At 41.6% G+C, this 25,336-nt stretch overlaps 1 protein-coding gene across 6 annotated transcripts in view; it reads right to left on the bottom strand.

Annotated features, from left to right (window-relative positions):
- Window positions 1-247: 247 nt before the first annotated feature.
- The window catches only part of B3GALT5 (beta-1,3-galactosyltransferase 5), a 120,579-nt gene continuing 95,490 nt past the window's right edge, over window positions 248-25,336 (bottom strand). For 5 of the 6 annotated variants that reach the window (XM_056559692.1, XM_056559689.1, XM_056559691.1 and 2 more), the window contains exons 2-3: window positions 16,069-16,166; window positions 248-5,387 (exon numbers count right to left, since the gene is read on the bottom strand). In XM_056559692.1, coding sequence (XP_056415667.1) covers window positions 4,428-5,387 — 960 coding nt within the window. In that variant the 5' untranslated portion in view covers window positions 16,069-16,166 and the 3' untranslated portion in view covers window positions 248-4,427. Of the gene's footprint in view, window positions 5,388-11,145; window positions 11,338-16,068; window positions 16,167-25,336 lie in introns of those variants that run through there. The other variant, XM_056559693.1, reaches the window with a different exon arrangement.

The raw sequence follows: 25,336 nt of genomic DNA, 5'->3' as shown, positions 1-25,336 counted from the left end.
TTATAATATTTAGTATTGGTGGTGTGCGCTTATGTACAGTGTCTGCTTTTTCTCAAATAAAGTGGTTTGCATTTTTCGCTGTAATCAGCTCCCAAACTTTCATGTAATAGGTTGAGCCCCCCTTCATTTATAGTAGAGGTCTAAAAAAAGGTGTCCCCAACACCAAGTATGGAAAGCTCTGCTCTCTACCGTTTTATGAGAATGAACCTTGTCGGACCTGGACCACGTTGAGCCATTCAGTCAGTCACAACCTTCCTATTAGATTTTATTAGGAAAATCACAGAACAACGAAATAATATATAAGCCAGAATGATATGTACAATACAGACAATATATACACATAGCTCCAGTGGAGCGTACAGCGCATAGTTATTATGTACATGCATGCCCTGTATTCAGAACAGTGTTTCCAAACAGTGTGTCTCCAGCTGTTTCCGAACTACAACTTCCAGCATGTTGGGAGTTGTAGTTCAGCAACAGCTGGAGGCACACCGTTTGGAAAACGCTGTTTTACAAGACGCTCACAGGCATCCATTCAGCAGTTGTTCAGTGTAACACTCAAATGTTTAAGGCATTTAAAGGGGTTATCCAGGGAAAAATCTTATATATATATATCTCAACTGGCTCCAGAAAGTTAAACAGATTTGTAAATTACTTCTATTCAAAAATCTTAATCCCTTCAGTACTTATGAGCTGCTGAAGTTGAGTTGTTCTTTGCTGTCTAAGTGCTCTCTGCCAACACCTGTCTCGGGAACTGTCCAGAGTAGAAGCAAATCCCCATAGATAACAAACCTCTTCTACTCTGTGCAGTTCCCGAGACAAGCAGAGATGTCAGCAGAGAGCACTGTTGTTGCCAGACAGAAAACAACAACTCAACTTCAGCAGATGATAATTATTGAAAGGATTAAGATTTTTTTTATAGAAGTAATTTACAAATCTGTTTAACTTTCTGGAGTCAGTTGATGTATAAAAAATTTTTTCCCCCTGGATAACCCCTTTAATATAATATGTTATAGGGGACATCATCTTTTCTATAGACTGGTTCACCACTAGAGGGCACTATATTATTATGTATTCTGTGTCCTGTACCATAGAGCTAAATGAATCATTAGCTTTCAAGGCAGCAGAGATGTGCACAGGTTGACTAGAAAGGGGGCTTGAGCCCCTGCCCTTTTGATGTTTGTCCTAAAAGTGCACTGGACAGTGCTGGACAGTCTGGCATTATTTTGTGGGCATTTATGTAAATAACTATGATAAGTGCCCTTTTTTCAGTTCAGCCCCTGCCCCCAAAATATCTGTGCACATCCCTGCAAGGTAGTTATAGTACTCGGAAATACTGGGGGTCAATATGCAGGCAGGATATATTTCTAAATAGTTTCTTGAACCGCAGGATTGTACCCCCAAAAGAGTAGAAAAAGGATGTAACTTTTTTCCAGTAATAGCGCCAACCTTGCCTATAGGCAAAGTCTGGTACTGCAGCTGAGCCTTTTCAAAGCTCCACCCTTGATTATCATTGACAGTCTAACCCGTTTTCTCTATATGGCGCCAACATATTCTGCAGCGCTGTACAGCGATTGTCATCACTCACATCGAATGTCTGGTTTGAGTGTCTCATTATGCATCAAAGGGGATGTCTTGGCATAAAAAAAAATTGTATTAAGCACAGGGTGATATAAAATAAAAATAAAACTAGGTATACTCACCTGCCACCGAGCCCCCACAGATGCAGTGATACACTTTTCCTCCGAGCTGATGGAGTGTATTCCTTATAAGAAGTGTCCTGCTCAGCCAATCATTGACTGAGGTGGGACACTGCTGTGGCCAGTGATTGACCGGAGGAGGGAGGGTGGTGATGCCACGTCATTAGCTACCAGGAACCAGAAGTGTTGGCAGCTATGGGGGTTTAGCAAAGGTGAGTATACATTGTTTTTGATATTTATACAACCTGTAGCAAATATTGCTTTTTTTTGTGTTTTTTTTTTTTTTTTATGCCTGAGACCCCCCCCCCCCCCCCCCTTTAAAAGGAGGTATTCTGGGAAGAGAAAATTGTATTAAAAAGACTATCACCCCATGGAGACATATGACTTACTAATACAGTGTTGACACAAAATGTACTGGCTTTAGCATGTTTTTGCGCGGTATTGTCTCAGCATCTCCCTGGTTCCTCCCCCTCTCCTGACAGGAAGTTGTGTAGTCCTATCATTGTCAATGTGGTGTTGTCTCAGCAGCTCCCTGGTTCCTCCCCCTCCCCTGACAGGAAGTTGTGTAGTCCTCTGCAGTACTAATGTTGGTCTTGCACCTGAGGATGGTATCTTTATAACACAATATTTTTCTCATAAATCTACGGTCCATAAAAAAATGCTAAATATTATCATGGGTGTGGCTAGTTTCTTAAAGGGACCTTTACACTAAACAACATAGAAAAATATGGAAGTCAAACCCCTGAGTAGAGTTTCCCAACAAGTGTTTCTCCAGCCTTTCCAAAACTACAACTCCCAGCATGCTTGGGCTGCCTTTGGCTGTCCGGGTATGCTGGAAGTTGTAGTTTTCAAGGGGGGTGACTGATGCCTGTTTCTATTTTCTGTTTGTCATTTTTTTTTTTATTCAATTTTTTGTACATTGTTATTGGGGACGGACATCTTGTCTGAGCTGTTTTTAACAGCATTTAGAAATACGACTTACATCAGGCCCCATGGACCTAGTCAACAATAAACAGAAGCTACATAATTCATATGAATAGGTAAGGCTTCTGGGCGTGCTCTGTGACCTTCTCAAAGGTCATTCCACAGGGAGGGGGAGGCTGATCTGTGAGCTGCATCTATTGTCTTCTCTGTCTACTGGTGTCAGCTTTTTCTGTAATTATCTACTGATAACTTTCCAGCAGCCTCTTCTGCATCATCACAGAAACAGCAGGAAGTCTCAGCTTAGTTTTAGGCTTAGTGGCCAGAATGAAAATTCAGCATTATTTTAAAATATAGATAGTGAAATGAAAGATTAGGTAACATTTTTTTAAAACGATTATTAAAAAACATGTTTAACATAAAACATGATTGAAACAATAAGTCATTTTCGCAGGACACGATCTATGTAAAGGTACTCTCTGGGAAAAGCAGACAGTATTTTACCTTGTACAGGTTCCGAGGGGGTGGATCCTGATATGCTCTGCTCCTCTGTTCCAGTACTGAGGGGGCGGAGCATATTTCTTTAAGCATTATTTACATAGGACTCGACATCCTAGTGAAAGTAATAGCATTTGTGTGTGACCCATAAATGCACATTGCGGACCCTTTTTTCCATCACAGTACAGTTTCTACATTATAGGAACAAACAGCTGATAGATTAACCACTACTAGCAAATAGAAAGAGCCAGATGAGGGCGGCCTACAGCATGGGGCACTTCATTATGCCCCCCCCCCCATTATAACCTGTGCTTCACAAATTAGAATTCTATGGGGGGAATTTATTAAGACCGGAGTATCACGTGACACAGACTATAAAACATGATATAAATGTTGTATCCTGTTATATCCTGTCTTATCCTCCATTGTCCTTCAGAGCTGCACTCACTCATTTGCTGTTATATTCTGTCTTATTCTACAATGGCCTTCAGAGCTGCAGTCACTATTCTGCTGTTACATTATGTCTTATGCTCCAGTCACCTCCAGAGCTGTACTAACTATCCTGCTGTGACATCATGTCTTATACTCCAATTACCTGCAGAGCTGCACTAACCATTTTGCTGTTACATCATGGCTTATACTCTAGTCACCTCAAGAGCTGCAATCACTATTGTGCTGTTACATCATGTCTTATACTCCAGTCACCTCCAAATCTGCAGTCTCTATTTTGTAGGTACATCATGTTTTGTACTCCCATCACTTGCAGAGGTTCACCAACTATTCTGCTGTTATATCATGTCTTATAATCCATTCACTTCCAGATCTGCAGTCACTATTCTGATGTTACATCATGTTTTATACTCCAAACACAAGAAGAGCTGCACTCACTCCTTTGCTGTTACTTACAACATGATGTTACAGCAAAATAGTAACATAGTAACATAGTTCATAAGGTTGAAAAATAACCAGAGTCCATCAAGTTCAACCTATAACCCTAATGAGTCCCTACTGAGTGCAGCTCTGGAGGTGACTGGAGTATAAGACAGCAGAATAGTGAGTGCAACTTCACCCAATGTTGGACAGTCTTGGCATTTGGAAATGAGGCATCAAGGGACATAACTAAATAAAAAATTGGGTCTTTACACACGTCCTTGTTCCTCAGGGGAGGTGTCAATGAAGTATATGTGGAACTTCAAGAAATCAATAAAAGGCACAAAATATCAAGTTCCAAACTGAGTCCTGATTTCTTTGTAATCTAGACAACTTGAGAGGATGAAATTGTCATATACATAAGAAAAATACTGTCCGTCAGCAGTGCTCGTCTCCTGATCTCTGTAATGCCTGCCAATAAAGCAGGATTTCATGGGGTTGGACCTCATGGGACGTGACAATGTTTCGGTACGTACACACCGAGAATGGAAGTTTTGATGCAAAGAATGTTTCCTTGCTGTGAAGTTCTTGCAACGGGATCTTCAGTCTTTCGAGGCACATGCCTACATACACATCCTCCAACTTGAAGAAGGGCGTGCTCATGGAGATGTTGTATATCTTCTGCGCCACGTCTGTGGAGAGCACGTAGCCAGTACCGGAACAAAATGGGGGGTACTTTTCTCCTGCGTACTCCCGCTTGTTTATGTACCACTTGCTGAAGATGTTGCGGATGGGGCTGTCGTTCGGCTTAAGGATGCCCGTGAAGAAGTTGGTAGTCTGGTTTTTCCTCAGAAGAAGTTCGACTAAATAAAATGTGTTGATGAACATGTCCGTGTCGGTCTTCATGACATAGGACGCCTGAGGGCAGTGGTGCGTAATCCAGTCCAGGCCCATTAGGGTTTTAATCGTCAGGTTGTAATATGTGTCCAAGAAGTTTCGTTGGATGATGTCTCTGTGAATGATACTTTCTTGGGCCAAGATGACCTTCTCTTTTGCACTCTCATTTTCCCTTGTACCCATAAGAAAGTAGGTAACCACCTTCTTGCCTTGGATCAGTCTCTCCTTACCCCATGTTTGCCGGATGGCACTTCGAGCCTCTTTCTGACCATGCGTGGTGGTGACCAGGAAAACCAGGAATGGAGGTGATTGTCTGCAGTCTATGTTGGGAATTTTCATGAAGACTTTGTTACTGTAGTCAAAGCTATAATGCAAATAACTTTCACTGCAGCTAAGACAGAAATACCAGATTTCGTAATCCTGCACCTTGATAAACAATGCGACCATCAGCATAGCGGGTAAGATCAGCAGGGAGGCGAAGATCACCTTTTTACGAGGCATCTGAAATAAAAAGGGGGGAAAAAAAACGTTGTTAGTGGGCCATTTGTGACTATTTGGACTATTGTATCAACACAAAGATATCGAAGTCCACATGACAGGCCCACATGCCACCCTGGGGCCTAGAAATTACAACTTCTCCTCTTAGAACTTCAGTAGAGATCAAACATCTTCTCATCGGGCTAAACATTTAGAAACGTGTGAACAATGGATGCCAACGTACAGCCTGGAGGACTTTTTTTGCGCCACCAATTTCACTTTGTAATAACATCACTCTTTTCACCACAAAATCTATGGAGAAACCCCAAAAAAACATTTTTTGTAGGGCAAAATTGGAAAAAAACAACGCCATGTTGTAACTTTTGAGGGCATCAGATTCTACGCAGTGAAGTTTTCGGTAAAGAAAAAATATATATTTTTATTCTGTAGGTCCATACCCAACTTATATAGGTTTTATTTTGTTTTACTAATTATAACTTTTTATAGGAAAATTAGCATGTTTAAAAATGTCCTGACCCCTATAACTTTCTTATTTTTCCATATACAGGTTAGTGTGAGGGCTCATTTTTTGCGACATGATCTCTTGTTTTTGTCAGTACCATTTTTGTTTTGATTTGGACTTTTTATACATTTTTTAGGGTATACAAAGTGACCAAAAATATGCAATTCTGGACTTTGGTATTGTTTTACGTATACGCCATTGATAATGCGGTTAAAGTAACATTATTATGGTTCAGACATTTACCACATATGTTTATGTTTATTTTTGTTTAAATTTTTTTATGGGAAATCAGATTGCATACACTGTTTATTGCTATGCAATAGAATAGCATTGATCAGTGTTATCGGTGCTCCATTGCTCCAGCCTGCCTAGGCTGATTGGAGCCTTGGAGAACTGATCGGACAGCGAGGAGGCAAATAAGGGCCCTACCGGTGTCCTCTCAGCTGATGACCCATGCTCAGCTCCTGAGTGCGCGTCATAGAAGGGGAGCGGGACATGGGCGTACAGGTGTGCCCTTTGTCTTTAAGAGGTTAGTGATGCCAACTGTTTTGGCCTTAAAGCATACCTGTCCTTTCAGGTGACTTGTAGGATAAGCTGCCCTGTGCATACACATGAGGAGTAGCACTATTTCTGGCCATTATATAACTTGTATACTGTATTCTTAGCAAATTTCTGCTCTGCAGAGCTCCCTCCTCCCCCTCTATAGACTTGTATTGCTTGTCTTGAGCTCCCTCCACCCCTCCATAGACTTGTATTGCTTGTCTTGAGCTCCCTCCTTCCCCTCTAAAGACTTGTATTGCTTGTCTTGAGCTCACTCCCCCCCTCAATAGATTTGTATTACTTGTTTTAAGCTCCCTCCTCCATAGACTTGTATTGCTTGTCTTGAGCTCCTTCCTTCCCCTCCAAAGACTTGTATTGCTTGTCTTGAGCTCACTCCCCCCCTCAATAGATTTGTATTGCTTGTCTTGAGCTCCCTCCTTCTCCTCCATAGACTTGTATTGCTTGTCTTGAGCTCCTTCCTTCCCCTCCATAGACTTGTATTGCTTGTCTTGAGTTCCATCCCCCCCCCCCCTCAATAGACTTGTATTACTTGTTTTAAGCCATTATATTTATATTCAGAAGGTACGTTGTGTGGATTTATATTCAAAGAGTACAGTGTATAGTCACCTATAGTCACTGATATTAGATGTCACCTATAGTCACTGATATTAGATGTCACCTATAGTCACTGATATTATTGTGTATTCTCCTCACTATGCGGGACATTTACCGAGGGATTAAAGGGGTATTCCAGGCAAAAACTTTTTTTTATATATCAACTGGCTCCGGAAAGTTAAACAGATTTGTAAATTACTTCTATTAAAAAATCTTAATCCTTCCAATAGTTATTAGCTTCTGAAGTTGAGTTGCTGTTTTCTGTCTAACTGCTTTCTGATGACTCACATCCCAGGAGCTGTCCAGCTCCTATGGGGATATTCTCCCATCATGCAAGGGATATTCTCCCATCATGCACAGCTCCCGTGACGTGACATCATCATTGAGCAGTTAGACAGAAAACTTCAGAAGCTAATAACTATTGGAAGGATTAAGATTTTTTAATAAAAGTAATTTACAAATCTGTTTAACTTTCCGGAGCCAGTTGATAAATAAAAAAAAGTTTTTGCCTGGAATACCCCTTTAAGAGCTCTTTTTTTTTTTTTTTGCTTACAAAAGTCGCACAAAAAGTGCCTAAGCAAATTTTTGTGTGACTTTTGGCTGTAAGCAAAAAGCTACGAAAGAGCTTACGAAAGTAAATTTTATTTTTCACTTTGCAGTGGTCAGGGATTTATCAAGTGCCAAAGTCTCACAAAAAGTTGCAACCACCCCAAAACAGCGTAAATGTAAGCCAGCCCGTTCCTGCCTTACAAAACGGCTTTGGAGAGCAAATTTTTATATTTCCCGCTGACAGCCGTGATCACAGCTTTAGCGGGAAATATGATATAACAACTGTACAAAGGAGCCCGGGCTCCATCCGATTGTATCCCGCTGCCCTCACTTAATGACGGGAACACTGATTTACATCCCCCCTTGTCTCCCACCCGCCCGTGCCGCACATCTCCCATCTGTCTGCTACCTGTTGTAAGACTACAACTCCCAGCATCCCTTACAGTGGATGGAGATGGAGCCCGGGCGGCTGCAGAGTGATGCCACCCTGGGCTCCTTTTAACATACCTCGGCACCACAGAGTTCTTGGAATACTGTAATTTCACATTTCCCACTGGGTCCCGTGATTGGCTGCTCGGTCCCGGCCAATCACGGGACCCAGCGGGAAATGTGAAATCATGTACATGTGGTACATGCTGAAGGATGGCAGGGATGGCTCGTTCACATATCTCTGCCCGGCTGCGGGAGTTCTGGGCGGCTGCAGAGTTATGTCAGCCTGGGCTCCCTTTGCTACGGCGCCACAGAGTCTACTGACATTTCAAATTTCCTGCTGGGTCCTATGTCACGGGACCGGGCGGGAAATATGAAATTGCAGTCATTTTCTGATCACCGCCGGCCAGGGAGCGGAGCGCATTACCGCCCACTTCCCTGGCTTGCACAACTACAACTCCCAGCATGTCCTTACAGTAAGGACATGCTAGGAGTTGTAGTTGTGCGACGGGGATGGCTGACAAGCTTTTCACCTGTCACACTACTACAACTCCCAGCATGCCCTTACTGTAAGAGCATGCTGAGAGTTGTAGTCATGCAGCTGTGGGTAGGTGACAAGCTTGTCACTAGCCCACACATCTCCCGCACCACATGACTACAACTCCCAGCATGTCCTTACTGTAAGGGCATGCTGGGAGTTGTGGTTGTGTAGCACGGGAGATGCGCGGGCAGGTGACAATAAATCTATTTTTCTTTTTTTTTTCTCATTTCAGCTCTGTGTATCCTGTGGACTACTTCAGATTCGGTGGACTGCGTCGATGATCAGGGTTTTTTTCTTTTCTTTCTGTTTAATGTTAATAAAATGGTTAACAAGGGCTTGTGTGGGAGTGTTTTTTTTGGAATACAATTTTTTTTTAACATGTTCTTTATTTACTTGACAGGCTTAGTAGTGGAAGCTGTCTTATAGACGGAATCCATTACTAAGCCGGGGCTTAGCGTTAGCCACAAAAACAGCTAGTGCTAACCCCCAATTATTACCCCGGTACTCACCGCTACAGGGGTGCCGGGAAGAGACGGAGCCAATACGGCAGGAGCATAAAAAATGGCGCTCCTGGGCATAGGCGTAACAGGCTGGCATTATTTAGGCTGGGGAGGGCCAGTAACAATGGTCCTTGCTCACCCTGGTAACGTCAGGCTGTTTCTGCCTGGTTGGTATTTGACTGAAAAAAAATAGGGGGAACCCTATGCATTTTTTTATTTTTTTATTTTTTTTATATTTAATTATTTATGAAAAATAAAAAACACAAGGTTCCCCCATTTATTAACGTTATTTATTGTTTTTTGCTTATGTGTGGTGAAAAAAAAATGGTATTCAAAAGTGATTTGACAGATAGGAAATACCAAAAAGAAAAGAACTTCCTGTGGAGCATCCAGCAGCTGATAAGTACTGGAAGGATTAATATTTTTAAATAGAAGTAATTTACAAATCTGTTTAACTTTCTGGCATCAGTTGATTTAAAAGAAAATGTTTTCCAGGGGAGTACCCCTTTAAGTCATTCTGGGAGTTATAGTTTTAAAGGAGATGTCCAGCGCAGACTTATTCTATTTCATCCTGCCCGGGCTCCAAAAAAAAGACAAAACAAACTTTCACTTACCTCCATATGTTGCCCCGAAGCTCCGCAACAGCTGATCAGTCGGCCGGGCTGTCTGCTTCCTACTTCCTTTAACCCGGTACGTCATACGGCGCTTCAGCTTATCACCGGCCGCAGCGATGTCCCTCCTCGGCCAGAGATAGGCTGAAGCGCCGTGTGACGTAAAGGAAGTAGGAAGTAAACAGCCCGGCCAACCGATCAGCTGTTGCGGAGCTCCGGGGCAACATATGGAGGTAAGTGAAAGTTTGTTTTGTCTTTTTTTTGCAGCCCGGGCAGGATGAAATAGAAAAAGTCTGTGCTGGACATCTCCTTTAAATGGTGAAAACTTCTTTAGCGCTTTCCCATTCTATGGCAATTGGTATATTTCAGTATTATTTTGGAATTTTTCACAATGCGCTACAGCAGTAAAGTCTGTTACAACAGGTTAAAAACTTACTTGGGGGGGGGGGGGGGTAGGTATGGGGTGACACCATTTTCAACTCCACCGGGTTACACCAACCCTAGCAACTCCACTGAGGCCGGCCCTGCTGCTGCGCTATGGCTCAGTTTTCTAAAGCAGTGCCGCGGCCTTTAAAACAGTGAGCCTGCGTCCGGGATGTCGTGCAAGTGACATTCCTCCGCAGACCCGCACAGTATGTATGTCTGTTAGTGCGTGTCTGTAAGTGTATGTCTGCTAGTGTGTGTCGGTCGGTCAGGTTGGGCGGGGTAGTGTGCTGTCTAACCTTATGTGGGGGTACTATGCTGTCTACCTAATGTGGGGGTACTATGCTGTCTACCTAATGTGGAAGTACTATGCCGTCTACCAAATGTGGGGGAACTATGCTGTGCTGTCTACATAATGTGGGAGTACTATGCTATGTTGTCTACCTAATGTGTTGGAACTATGCTGTCTACCTAATGTGCGGGTACTATGCTGTCTACCTAATGTGGGGGTACTATGCCGTCTACCAAATGTGGGGGAACTATGCTATGCTGTCTACCTAATGTGGGAGTACTATGCTATGCTGTCTACCTAATGTGTTGGAACTATGCTGTCTACCTAATGTGGGGGTACTATGCTGTCTACATAATGTGGGGGCACTATGCTGTCTACATAATGTGGGGGAACTATACTGCCAACCCAATGTGAGGGAACTATGCTGTCTCCCTAATATGAGGGAGTTATGCTGTCTAACTAATGTCGGGGGGGGGGGGGGGGGGCAAAAGAGTTTCTTGCCCAGGGTCCAATCAAAATTAAAGATGGCCCGGAACACATATGCACATATACACTAGGACATACAGTACAGATACACCCTCACTTTCCATACTCGATCTCATGCTGAAGGTGTCTGGGAGCAGCAGATGTTTCACCATCTCAGGAGAGAAGTGACAGAGCACTATAGAGCTTTATATCTGTCTGATTTGTTACCGTACAGACTATAAATGAGGACACGTGCTCTCTCCTTCTATACAGCTACCCTGCCATCCTGCTTACCCCATATGGATAAAGATCTCTGATCTGCCGGCTGATGGATAACACTGATCACTGCCCGACAGGAGACAAGCCTTCCATCCTCCACAGCCTCCCCGCCACTGCTCATCCCAGGAGCTTAGACGGAGCTTCCATAGATGCTGGCGATGGCTTCATTCTTCTTTAATGACAACCTGCTACATTATCTGAAAACTGCTGCCCCCTGCAGGACAGAAGGAGCATCTGCTTCTTTATTTATTTATTTCTATCCATCATCTACCCATTTTATATCTAACTATCTACAATAGATAGGATTCCAGAAAAAGCAGCACACCAAAATTCTGAATGTCGGGGTGTAATCTGTATGAGGATCAAGGTAGTCAATCCCAAAATTCACATAGCGTACATAGGACAGCAGCACTCCCAAATGGTGAAAAAATTATGGTATTTATTCACAAATGTGCAGGCTATTTATCTATTATCTATCTATCTAAAACAAAAAATGATAAGTTGGCCAGCACATATAGTACTGATACCAAACTATTACATGGACCCGGCATACAGGTACACGCTGCTAGGCTAAATATACACAAGCAGGAGAATACAGCAGCACACTGCTAGCACAAAGATACAGATAAAACATGAAATGCTATATTGCTACAATGAAAAATGAAAAATTGAGGTGCTTCGCTCACCATTTGGCCAAATAGCATGTACCATCCCACCACGATAAGGTGACCACATTGGTATGGACCCTACACTATGAATGTGCCTCCTTGCAGATGGTTTGGTATCAGCATGTGCTGGCCAACTTATCCTTGTTTGTATTGTACATATGGGGGAGTGCTGGATATTTCAGACCTTACAAGCCTGGTAACTGACTGCACAGAGGCTGTTCATAATGTAGGGTCCATCCCAATGAGGTCACCTTATCGTGGTGGGATGGTCCAAACTATTTGGCCAAATGGTGAGCAAAGCCCCTCAATTTTTCATTGTAGCAATATAGCATTTCATGTTTTATCTGTATCTTTGTGCTATAGCAGTGTGCTGCTGTATTCTCCTGCTTATCTATCTATCTATCTCATACCTGTCTATCTATGTATCTCATATCTATCTAGCTGGTATAGCCCAGGTAAGGCTCCCAAAGTATCCAAAGAAATTCAGCAGCACACTGCTTTGGATGAATAGTGTCAGGCTTTATTCATCAAGTGAATTAGCAGCGTTTCAACCGTCTCACACGGTCTTTGTCAAGGCTTGATGAATAAAGCCTGAAACTATTAATCTAAAGCAGTGTGCTGCTGAATTTCTATGGATATCTATCTATCTCTCATATCTATCTATCTATCTCATATCTATCTATCTATCTCATATCTATCTCATATCTATCTATCTCATATCTATATCTCTCTCATATCTATCTATCTATCTCTCATATCTATCTATCTCTCATATCTATCTATCTATCTATCTATCTATCTATCTATCTATCTATCTATCTATCTATCTAAACAAAGGATAAATTGGCCAGCACTATTGATCCAAACTATTGTAAAAACCTGGCTTGCAGGTGCAAGCTGCTGGGCTAAATATACATGAAACATGAACATGAAAAGCATGAATAAATGAAGATATGAAACTATGAAAATATGAGGTACTGAGCTTGCAAATTTGGCACCAAATAGCGTGGACTGTCCCATCACGGTAAGGTGATCTCATTCTGGGACGGACCCTACACTGTGTATATGCCTCTGTGTGAACAATACAGCAGGTATGCAAGGTCTGAAACATCCAAGCCAGGTTTTTACAATATGTACACAAAGAGAAAATCGAGTTCAAACAACTCCTTAATTAAAATCATGATTTTATTAATACAATTTAAAAAACAATGTAAACAGACGCCAATAATTGAAAATGGGATTAAGGTTAGATTCCAGTACAAAAAAATATGGCTACTGCCAGCTGCAATGGGCTAACATATAATATTGTGTAACAAATAATTAATATAGTATCTCAGTCTCTAAGAGAACTGCACTGCATATCAATTATTACTACTAAAGTGCTCTATATACGGTATTTATAATATACACTGACCACAATTGTGGGTATAATAGAATATAAATTAGTGCAAACAAGTGCTAAAGTAAGTTGCAACTCACATGTGCATATACATACAAAGATATAAAATTGCGCAATAATAGTGTGATAATATAATAGTAGCACAAGCGCTTATCTATGGATCCATGCAGACTGCAGAGAGACACAGAGACTGGTAGAATAAAGTGCATATAGTAAGCTTACCCATATTAAGCTGCAGAGCCCTGACCCCTACGATCGTTTTGGTTTCCCTTTATCAAGAGGTACTGAATAAAGTACCTCTTGATAAAGGGAAACCGAAATGATCGTAGGGGTCAGGGCTCTGCAGCTTAATATGGGTAAGCTTACTATATGCACTTTATTCTACCAGTCTCTGTGTCTCTCTGCAGTCTGCATGGATCCATAGATAAGCGCTTGTGCTACTATTATATTATCACACTATTATTGCGCAATTTTATATCTTTGTATGTATATGCACATGTGAGTTGCAACTTACTTTAGCACTTGTTTGCACTAATTTATATTCTATTATACCCACAATTGTGGTCAGTGTATATTATAAATACCGCATATAGAGCACTTTAGTAGTAATAATTGATATGCAGTGCAGTTCTCTTAGAGACTGAGATACTATATTAATTATTTGTTACACAATATTATATGTTAGCCCATTGCAGCTGGCAGTAGCCATATTTTTTTGTACTGGAATCTAACCTTAATCCCATTTTCAATTATTGGTGTCTGTTTACATTGTTTTTTAAATTGTATTAATAAAATCATGATTTTAATTAAGGAGTTGTTTGAACTCGATTTTCTCTTTGTGTACATGGTATTATGAGTTCTCCTGTGTCTATGCAGGAATTAGTGTGCCCCCCACTGTATGCCATAGAGGCAAGGGGTGATCACGCACGTTTTATGCTAGAACCTGTATTAATAATAAAGGTTTTTACAATAGTTTGGATCAATAGTGCTGGCCAATTTATTCTTTGATTGTATTACACATAAGGGGGAGTGGCTACCTCCATGTTGGCTCCTGCACCCCACCCACCTCTATTAGGTGTATATAAGGTGCCTTGGATGTTTCAGACCTTGCATGCCTGCTGTACTGTTCACTAGTGTTGCTCGCGAATATTCGCAATACGAATATAGCACTATATATTCGTAATGACGAATATTTTATTTTATTTTTATTTTTTTCACAGTACACATCACAGTGATCGCAAATTCGAATATGGCCTATGCCGCTCAACACTACTGTTCACACAGGCATATACACAGTGTAGGGTCTGTCCCAGAATGAGGTCACCTTACCGTGGTGGGACGGTCCACGCTATTTGGCGCCAAATTTGCAAGCTAAGTACCTCATATTTTCATAGTTTCATATCTTCATTTATTGCATTACAGCTGTATAGCTTTTCATGTTCTATCTATATACTCATGTTTTATCTATATACTCATGTTTCATCTATATCTTTGTGCTGGCAGTGTGCTGCTGTATTCTCCTGTTGCTGTATATTTAGCCCAGTAGCTTGCACCTGCAAGCCAGATTTTTACAATAGTTTGGATCAATAGTGCTGGCCAATTTATCCTTTGGTTGTATCTATCTATCTCCTATCCAGTGGCGTACCAAGGGGGGCAATCTATCTATATACTCATGTTTTATCTATATACTCATGTTTCATCTATATCTTTGTGCTGGCAGTGTGCTGCTGTATTCTGTTGCTATCTATCTATCTCTCTCTCTCATATCTCTCTCTCTCTCTCTCTCTCTCTCTCATATCTCTCTCTCTCTCTCTCTCTCTCTCTCTCTCTCTCTCTCTCTCTCTCTCTCTCTCATATCTCTCTCTCTCATATCTCTCTCTCTCTCATATCTCTCTCTCTCATATCTCTCTCTCTCATATCTCTCTCTCTCATATCTCTCTCTCTCTCTCTCTCATATCTCTCTCTCTCTCTCTCTCATATCTCTCTCTCTCTCTCTCTCATATCTCTATCTCTCTCTCTCTCTCATATCTCTCTCTCTCTCTCATATCTCTCTCTCTCTCTCATATCTCTCTCTCTCTCATATATATCTCTCTCTCATATCTCTCTCTCTCTCATATATATCTCTCTCTCATATCTCTCTCTCTCTCATATATATCTCTCTCTCATATATATCTCTCTCTCTCATATATATCTCTCTCTCTCTCTCTCATATATATCTCTCTCTCTCTCTCTCTCATAGATATCTCTCTCTCTCTCTCTCATAGATATCTCTCTCTCTCATAGATATCTCTCTCTCTCTCTCTCTCTCATAGATATCTCTCTCTCTCTCTCTCATAGATATCTCTCTCATAGATATCTCTCTCATAGATATCTATCTCATAGATATCTATCTCATAGATATCTATCATCTACTTTCACTCCATCCAGTATTTCTATGGATGATGTATAAGCTTCTCATCTCTGGACCCCCAGTGGCCATTCCGCAGCTCTATCTAGCCAAGAAAGACAGTCACAGTGCCATCTTTCTGAACTGAGCTGCTTGGGCATGCTGGGAGCTGTAGTTTTGCAGTGGCTGGTGGCACCCTGATTGGGAAACACTGAACTTAGGAAACACTAAGGAATTGTTCTTCTTTAACCTGCGGTTCTGCAGCTGTTGTAAAACTACAACTCCCATCATGTCCTGACAGCCGAAGGCTGTCAGGGCATGATGGGAGTTGTAGTTTTTCAACAGCTGGAGAGCCACAGATTGGGAAACCCTGCACTAAGGAAACAAATAAGCGTCTCAAATCTCAGCCTCGTAATAGCTGATACAAATTTTCCGAGCTCCATCTGCCAGGAAACAACAAAGTACCGACAATTAATATTTCCTACCTGGTAATCCACCGGGGGCAAAATCCACAGGCAGATCTGTCCGTCCAGCAGATTTAATTTCGCAGCAAATCATTAAGAAAGACGTTTCCATCCCGTTCCTGTGTGGAATGACAGAAATTGTGAGAATATCCAAAAATAACAAAAAAAAATAAAATAAAAAAACCTCATACAATAAGTGGATACAGTGGGGGATGTATTTAAAAACCTGCGCAATTTAACCCCTTAAATGGGCACTGTCAGATACAAAAACTTTTGATATGTTGTAAAGCATGTATAACCAATAGGTTTTGTAATTGCTTTCATTAGAACATTTTCAGTATTTCATACAACTGCCCCCCCCCCCCCCCGCCTGCTTGGACACATACTAGTCCTGCTGTGTCCATGCATCATCACCTATGTCATGGACACACTTCCTTGATTGACAGCTGTGAGTGCAGGGCTCAGAGCTGGAGGAAAAATCCTCCCACTGTCCGCTTGTGTCCCGCTACTGTCAGTGAGGACAAGCTGGGAGTTGTAGTGTTGCTAATGCTAGGGGAGATGTGAGCAGACAGCATACTGAGGGAGGGGCGGAGACTTGAACAGTGAGGCCACGCCCCCTCCATTTGAGAGGAATTCAGACTTGTGATCTAAATTAAAAGTGTAATAAAAAAAATAAATAAAGGTGCTAGACACATACAAATTAGAGGTACATGGTCAGAATTAGGTACTGAGTGATATATTTAAAAAAAAAATGTGTTTTGTTGGATATGACGGGTACCCTTTAAGGACTCTTTGCCCTTAAAGGGGTTATCCAGGAAAAACTTTTTTTTTATATATCAACTGGCTCCAGAAAATTAAACAGATTTGTAAATTTCTTCTATTAAAAAAATCTTAATCCTTTCAGTACTTATGAGCTGATGAAGTTGAGTTGTTCTTTTCTGTCTAAATGCTCTATGATGGCCAATTTCTGTTTTTGCACTTTAGTTTTTTTCCTCCTCACCTTCTAAAAATCAACGCTTTCAATTTTGCACCTACAGACCCATATGAGGTCTTGTTTTTTGCGTCACCAATTGTACTTTGTAATGACATCAATCATTTAATAACAAAATCTATGGCAAAACCAAAAAATCTATATTTGTAGGGTGAAATTGAAAAAAAAATGCCACTTTGTAACTTTTAGGCGCTTCCGTTTCCACACAGTGCACTTTTCGGTAAAATTGACACATTACCTTTATTCTACAGGTCCATACGGTTACAAGGATACCCAATTTATATAGGTTTTATTTTCTTTTACTACAAAAAAAAAAATCCTAACTACATGCACCAAAATTAGTATGTTTATAATTGTCATCTTCTGACCCCTATATCTTTTTTTATTTTTTTGCATATGGGGCTATATGCAATTTTTTTGCAGCGTGGTCTGTAGTTTTTATCAGTAACATATTTATTTTGATAGGACTTTTTATTCACTTTTTATAAAAAAAAAATGTATGGTATATGAAGTGACCAAAAATTAGCAATTTTGGACTTTGGTATTTTTTTTATGTGCACGCCATCGACCGTATGGTTTAACTAACCTTATATTTTAATAGTTCGGACATTTACGCACGCGGCGGTACCACATGTGATTATTTTTATTCTTTACTACATTATTTTATTTTTTTAAATGGGAAAAGGGTTATTCAAACTTTTATTAGGAAGGGGTTAATTCCCTTTTATTAACTTTTTTTTTTTACACTTAATTTTTTTTTAGTCCCCATAAGAGGCTATAACATGCAATCTGTAGATTGCATGTACTGAGCAATGCTATGCCATAGCATAGCATTGATCAGTTTTATTGGTGCTCTGCTGCTTCAGCCTGCACGGCAGGCTTGGAGCAATAGAACACTGATTGGGTGGCAAGGAGGCAGGTAAGGGCCCCCCTGCCGTCCACTCAGCTGATCGGAATGCTGCGATTTTATCGATGATGGTCCCAATCAGCTCCGCTGAGCTGCCGGGATCGTTTCACTTTCATTTTGGACGCCGCTATCTACTTTGATCGCGGCATCTAAAGGGTTAAAGGGGTACTCCGGCCCTAATACATCTTATCCCCTATCTAAAGGATAGGGGGATAAGATGTATGATCGTGGGGGTCCCGCCACTAGGAACCCCTGCAATGTGTCATTCAGCACTCACCTTTTTGAGCTCTCTGCAGCACTGGAGGCCAGAGTATCGTGACGTGACGACTCCGGTCCCGTGTGACGTCACGCCTTGCCCCCTCAATGCAAGTCTATAGGAGAGGGCATGCGGAATGATACATTGCGGTGTCCCCAGTGACAGGACGCCCGCAATCATACATCTTATCCCCTATCCTTTGGAAATGGGACCAGGTCCTTAAGGTGTTAAGTTACAGTAGTATTCATTACTGTCTGTTTTCGCATGTAGCATTGGTACCATAGGCAGATTTTTTGGTTTTTTTATGGAAAATTACAAAAATCGCAGTAGAGACTGCGGTGCTGTACTGGGATTGGCACACTCGCTGTAAAATTGCACTATATGTGATTATGAAACGTAGAGGTACAGCAACAGTACCGCAAAGTAGCAAAAGCCAAACATGTCTCCAGTTCAAAGTAAGCTAGATGGTGGGTTCCAACTTCATTTAAGATGAGTTTTCAAATCAACTGGTGTCAGATAATTAAACAGAATTGTAAATGACTTCTACTTAAAAATCATAATCCTTCCAGTACTTATCACCTGCTGTATACTACCTAGGAAGTTGTGTAGTTCTTTCCAGTCTGACCACAGTGCTATCTGCTGCCACCTCTGTTCATGTCAGGAACTGTCCAGATTAGGAGAGGTTAGTTATAGGAATTTGCTCCTGCCTTATACATCGGCTGCAGGAGTTGGCTCCATTGCTAGCATGAGATTATAGACACATTACGGATGCTGACAAGGGGGTTTAATAGTTCTTTAAAATCTAAAGTATTGTTAGAGAGTAGTGCAGTGCATGTAATACAGAAAGTGAACAGTACAGCGTATGTAGTACAGATAATGAGCAGTACAGTACATGTAATACTGGTAGAGAGGAATACAGTACATGTAGTACAGGTAGAGAGGAGTACAGTACATATAGTACAGGTAGAGATCAGTACAGTACATGTAGTACAGAAAGAGATCAGTACAGTACATGTAGTACAGGTAGAGAGCACTACAGTACATGTAGTACGGGTAGAGATCAGTACAGTACAGGTAGAGAGCAGCACAGTACCTGTAGCACAGGTAGAGAGCAGTACAGTACCTGTAGTACAGATAGAGATTAGTACAGTACATGTAGTACAGATAGAGAGGAGTACAGTACATGTAGTACAGGTAGAGAGGAGTACAGTACATGTAGTACAGGTAGAGATCAGTACAGTACATGTAGTACAGGTAGAGATCAGTACAGTACATGTAGTACAGGTAGAGAGGAGTACAGTACATGTAGTACAGGTAGAGAGGAGTACAGTACATGTAGTACAGGTAGAGAGGAGTACAGTACATGTAGTACAGGTAGAGATCAGTACAGTACATGTAGTACAGGTAGAGATCAGTACAGTACATGTAGTACAGGTAGAGATCAGTACAGTACATGTAGTACAGGTAGAGAGCAGTACAGTACATGTAGTACAGGTAGAGAGCAGTAAAGTACCTGTAGTACAGGTAGAGATCAGTACAGTACATGTAGTACAGGTAGAGAGCAGTACAGTACATGTAGTACAGGTAGAGAGCAGTAAAGTACCTGTAGTACAGGTAGAGATCAGTACAGTACAGTACAAGAAGAAGAGATGATCCAGCGTGGGTCAGTAGAAATCCAGACTTTATTAGAACTCACAGTAAAAGCAGTAAAAGCAACCAGCAGATCAGACGCGTTTCAGGCGCATGCGCCCTTCGTCAGTGATGTCATCCATCTGCACAGGTGTCAGTTAAATACCGGACAGGTAGTGGGTGGAGAATTGGCCACCAATTAAACCACACTTAAACCGCTGACAACGGTGCAGAGGAGGATACTAATACAAAACATAGACAAAATGTTAGTAAAAGTACAAAATGCTAAAAACAATACACTAATATGCAATTTTGCACAAATGGCTTGTACAACACAGAAATATAACATGGTGAATAAAGAAAAAAACATATAAAATGTACACCAGTTATAATCGACTGTAAAAGTAGAACAAACGTGTGTGTGAATGCGGCGCTAGTAATGGAACAGCAATTCTCCCTTTAAATTCAAACCTTTCGGTGCACTAGTGCCCAAAGTGAATTGCCAGAATGCTTCGCGTTCCAATAATTTTCGCCGCACACAACCACCACGGGGTCCTATGTGAACACCTTCTATAGCATAAATTTGAAAATAATTAATGTGACCACCATGTACAGTTTTAAAATGTAAAGATGCTGCCTATCGGTTTCTTACGGCATTGCTGGTTATGTCATTGAGATGTTCCAGCGCTCTGACCCTAAGTTTCCTAGAAGTGGAGCCTACATATTTGAGTTGGCACTGCGAACACTCAATGACATAGATTACATTATGGTGGTTACAGTTAATATAATCTTTTATTTGATAATTTTTAGTTTGCTCTGCATTGGAAAATTGTGTGCATAATTTGGCATAGTTACATGTTCTACATTTTAAAACTGTACATGGTGGTCACATTAATTATTTTCAAATTTATGCTATAGAAGATGTTCACATAGGACCCAGTGGTGGTTGTGTGCGGCGAAAATTATATTTTATATGTTTTTTCTTTATTCACCATGTTATATTTCTGTGTTGTTCAAGCCATTTGTGCAAAATTGCATATTAGTGTATTGTTTTTAGCATTTTGTACTTTTCCTAACATTTTGTCTATGTTTTGTATTAGTATCCTCCTCTGCACCGTTGTCAGTGGTTTAAGTGTAGTTTAATTGGTGGCCAATTCTCCACCCACTACCTGTCCGGTATTTAACTGACACCTGTGCAGATGGATGACATCACTGACGAAGGGCGCATGCGCCTGAAACGCGTCTGATCTGCTGGTTGCTTTTACTGCTTTTACTGTGAGTTCTAATAAAGTCTGGATTTCTACTGACCCACGCTGGATCATCTCTTCTTCTTGTTTGAATCTGTGTGCACCGGGCTGGGTGCGGATCCGTGTCGGGGGCGCATTGGTGGAGCGAGCTGGATTTTCGCGAACTACACTTGCAGAGAGCAGTACAGTACCTGTAGTACAGGTAGAGAGCAGTACAGTACATGTAGTACAGGTAGAGAGGAGTACAGTACATGTAGTACAGGTAGAGATCAGTACAGTACATGTATTACAGATAGAGATCAGTACAGTACATGTAGTACAGGTAGAGAACAGTACAGTACTTGTAGTACAGGTAGAGGGCAGTGCAGTACATGTAGTACATGTAGAGATCAATACAGTACATGTAGTGCAGGTAGAGGGCAGTACAGTACATGTAGTACAGGTAGAGGGCAGTACATGTAATACAGGTAGAGTACAGTACAGTACATGTAGTGAGAAGTACAGTACATGTAGTACAGGTAGAGGGTAGTACTGTACATGTAGAGAGCAGTACCGCACATGTAATTCAGGTAGAGAGCAGTACAGTACATGTAGTACAGATAGAGGGCAGTACAGTACATGTAGTACAGCTAGAGAGCACTACAGTACATGTAGTACAGGTAGAGGGCAGTACAGTACATGTAGTACAGGTAGAGGGCAGTACAGTACATGTAGTACAGGTAGAAGGCAGTACAGTACATGTAGTACAGGTAGAAGGCAGTACAGTACATGTAGTACAGGTAGAAGGCAGTACAGTACATGTAGAGGGTAGTACAGTACAGGTAGTGAACAGTACAGTACATTAAGTTCAGGTAGCGAGAAGTACAGTACATGTAGTACAGGTGGAGAGCAGTACAGTTTTTGCACTGCAGAACAAGTGAGCAGTATGGTGTATATTGTACAGAAAGAGAGCTTGTGTGGCGTGAAAAGGTCATTGCCTGCACCCTCCACCTATCTACTCTCTTCTTTGTAAAGAAGAAAATCACAACAGATTTGGTGAGTGCCGGAGCTTTTCTTTTTCTTCCATTGATGTTTAATAATAAATGAGCCCTCACCGTTTTATGATTGTGTTAGTTTTGCACATAGTTGAATCTTAGTAAGAAATGACAGATTAGAAAGAACAAGAGAAAGGTTATTCATTTGTCTCTTCCACATGTGGATAAGTTATTGGAAACCTTTATTAAACACTAAAACAAACTGTTATGTGTTATATGACCTTTAGAGGAGTTCTGTTCATACTCTGCCCTGTATACATATGAATTGTGGCTAAGCACAAGATCAGCCGCATATATATATATATATATATTGTAAGGGATTAGGTAACTGGGTAGACAGGCACAGTTTAGTAGGCACACCGTAGAAATTGCAGTCCAAACAGCAGGAATTCGTTTAACTGACCTCAGCTAGACTGAGCGAAATGAACCTCCCCAGTAGCTGAACAATAGCGCCCCTCCCCCCTTTCCATAATAAATGACACAATGATTGTCAACCTTCTCAAGCTTTATTATATTAATATTAACATGGGTGTAAAACAAACCTCCAACCTCCTGTAGGTTGGCAACCAGAGAGAAAGCGCACTGCCAGCCGCCAGCATTGGCCGACGGGCAACTCAGCCATCCACCTCCATTATTCTAGAAATTAACTCCTGCACTGCCACAGGAGGAGCTCACGTATCCTCATACTGAGCTCTGATCCCCACCAAGCACATATAAGGCTTGCTCAATACCATCCTGCAGCCCCAATAAGAATATATCAAGCCCTATGTCATTTAGGTAAACCCCATCAAAAGACATAAGGCGACAACCAGTTGCCTGTGCCTAACCACTACACCCGAACGTGCACGGCATTCGGGAGTCCCCTCTGGGGACAATTTTGGACCATACAACAATGACTTCGGAGAAGAGTTAGATGATCCTCTCCAAGTCATTCCTCATCAGTGTGATCACTTCCGGAACCGCCATTGAACATAAATCATTTCCACCGGCATGGATAACCAAAACAAACGGTGACTGGGAGTGATCCGCAATCTGAAAAGCCTCCGCTAGCACCCGTGACCAGGGGAGGCCACCAATGCCCCTCCAATGGACAGCCAGCTGCTGGAAACCCAACGACCTAGCCCTATGAGCAGCCCGGTACACACATGAATTGCCGATGTGGGGGGGGGCGAGAACCTGAAAGAAAATCAAAGAAGCAATTCAGGTCGAACATAGCTGGCATAGGAAGCAGACTTCCATCGCCCTATCTGCTGAATTTCAGCAATGGGAAAACCCACCATTGCGGCTTCTGTAGCTGCCCCGGTCCGAAAAGAATGGGACCCATAATCCGCGGGGTGGAGGGGGGGCACCCCCGCGGCCAATAAACAGCGCTTGAAAACCGAAACAAACTGAAATCTAGTCAAAGGTGAGCCAGTACTGTGGGATAAAAAACGATCACCCACAGCCCAGACCGCCAAAAAGAAAGCTATTTAAAGAACTGGACACGACGAACCCCCCCCCCCCCCCCCCCCCGACAGCCCAAATTTGAAGCCAGGTGCACTGGCCTAATTGATCCATTTTTGAGCGCTGAATACGCAACTGAACCACATCACCCGCAACCAAAACATCCCCGCAAAAGGTCCCCCGCAACACCAGCCGAAGCGGGAAATAATTCACCCGCAGCCACAGCTGGCAGGCCCAAAACCGTGACGGACCGACTGTCCTTGCACGGTGATCCCCCAACTGACGGTTTTGACTCCGGTTTAAAAAACGTACTGCAACCGCCTACGTTTTTTTTTTAACATGGACGTCAATCGGAAATGCACATGTATACAGTTCCATACGGGAAAAACTTATACGTTTTTACTTTGCACATGCGCATTTGAATCCTAAAGTCCCCACCCAGGACCCCTCCCATTAAAAATGGACAAAATTTTCAAAAACTTATGTTTTTTTTTCTATAAAAACGGACGGAACAGTATGCACTTTTAAAAACAGTATACTGTTTAAAAACGCATGCGGTTTACTTTTTTCCATACTGTTCCATCCGTCTTTTGATAGAAAACGTATGCGGGAACCGTAGTTGAAAAACGTAGTGTGAACCCAGCCTAATACCGGGCACCAAACAAAATAGCAAAGTGCAGACAACTTGAAATGCTCTCACAATCTCCATGCACATTCCCTGTTCCCAGTCTGCATTCTCAGCCTTATATCAGGACAGTACACCCGAGGAGTGATTACCGGACAGCCCCAAACCCGGACTGTCCACCCTTCTCTCCCCACTCCAGCAACACAGGCCCTAAAAAGTCGGGTTTTATACAAACACGATTTGCTTTTTAAATGACAGAAATGAAGAACCTTGAGAACCTGTCCACTACTTCTCCAGACACTATCACAATATATATATATATGTGGTAAGAACCTGCTAGAGGAAAATATAAAAGACGGAAACCTGTTCTGACTGTTATGTGATATTACAACACATATTATCCACTAACTGTTTAACAGCTTTGTTTCTCCACAGTTCGCATCACGATCTGATATCATCTTAATATGTAATGGAGCTGAGCAAAGCAACATATTGTATTGTACTGCTCTCTATCTGTAATACATGTACTGTACTGCTCTCTATCTGTAATACATGTACTGTACTGTACTGCTCTCTATCTGTAATACATGTACTGTACTGTACTGCTCTCTATCTGTACTACATGTACTGTACTGCTCTCTATCTGTACTACATGCACTGTACTGCTCTCTATCTGTACTACATGCACTGTACTGCTCTCTATCTGTAATACATGCACTGTACTGCTCTCTATCTGTAATACATGCATTGTATTGCTCTCTACCTGTAATACATGCATTGTATTGCTCTCTACCTGTACTACATGTACTGTACTGCTCTCTATCTGTAATACATGCATTGTATTGCTCTCTACCTGTACTACATGTACTGTACTGCTCTCTATCTGTACTACATGCACTGTACTGCTCTCTATCTGTACTACATGCACTGTACTGCTCTCTATCTGTAATACATGTACTGTACTGCTCTCTATCTGTAATACATGTACTGTACTGCTCTCTATCTGTAATACATGTACTGTACTGCTCTCTATCTGTACTACATGTACTGTACTACTCTCTATCTGTAATACATGCACTGTACTGATCTCTATCTGTAATATATGTACTGTACTGCTCTCTATCTGTAATACATGCACTGTACTGCTCTCTATCTGT

The sequence above is a fragment of the Hyla sarda genome, chromosome 2, assembly GCF_029499605.1.
Source record: "Hyla sarda isolate aHylSar1 chromosome 2, aHylSar1.hap1, whole genome shotgun sequence".
Lineage (NCBI taxonomy): Eukaryota > Metazoa > Chordata > Amphibia > Anura > Hylidae > Hyla > Hyla sarda.
The sequence above is the reverse complement of the archived record's forward strand: the minus strand, read 5'-3'. Positions and strand labels throughout refer to the sequence as shown.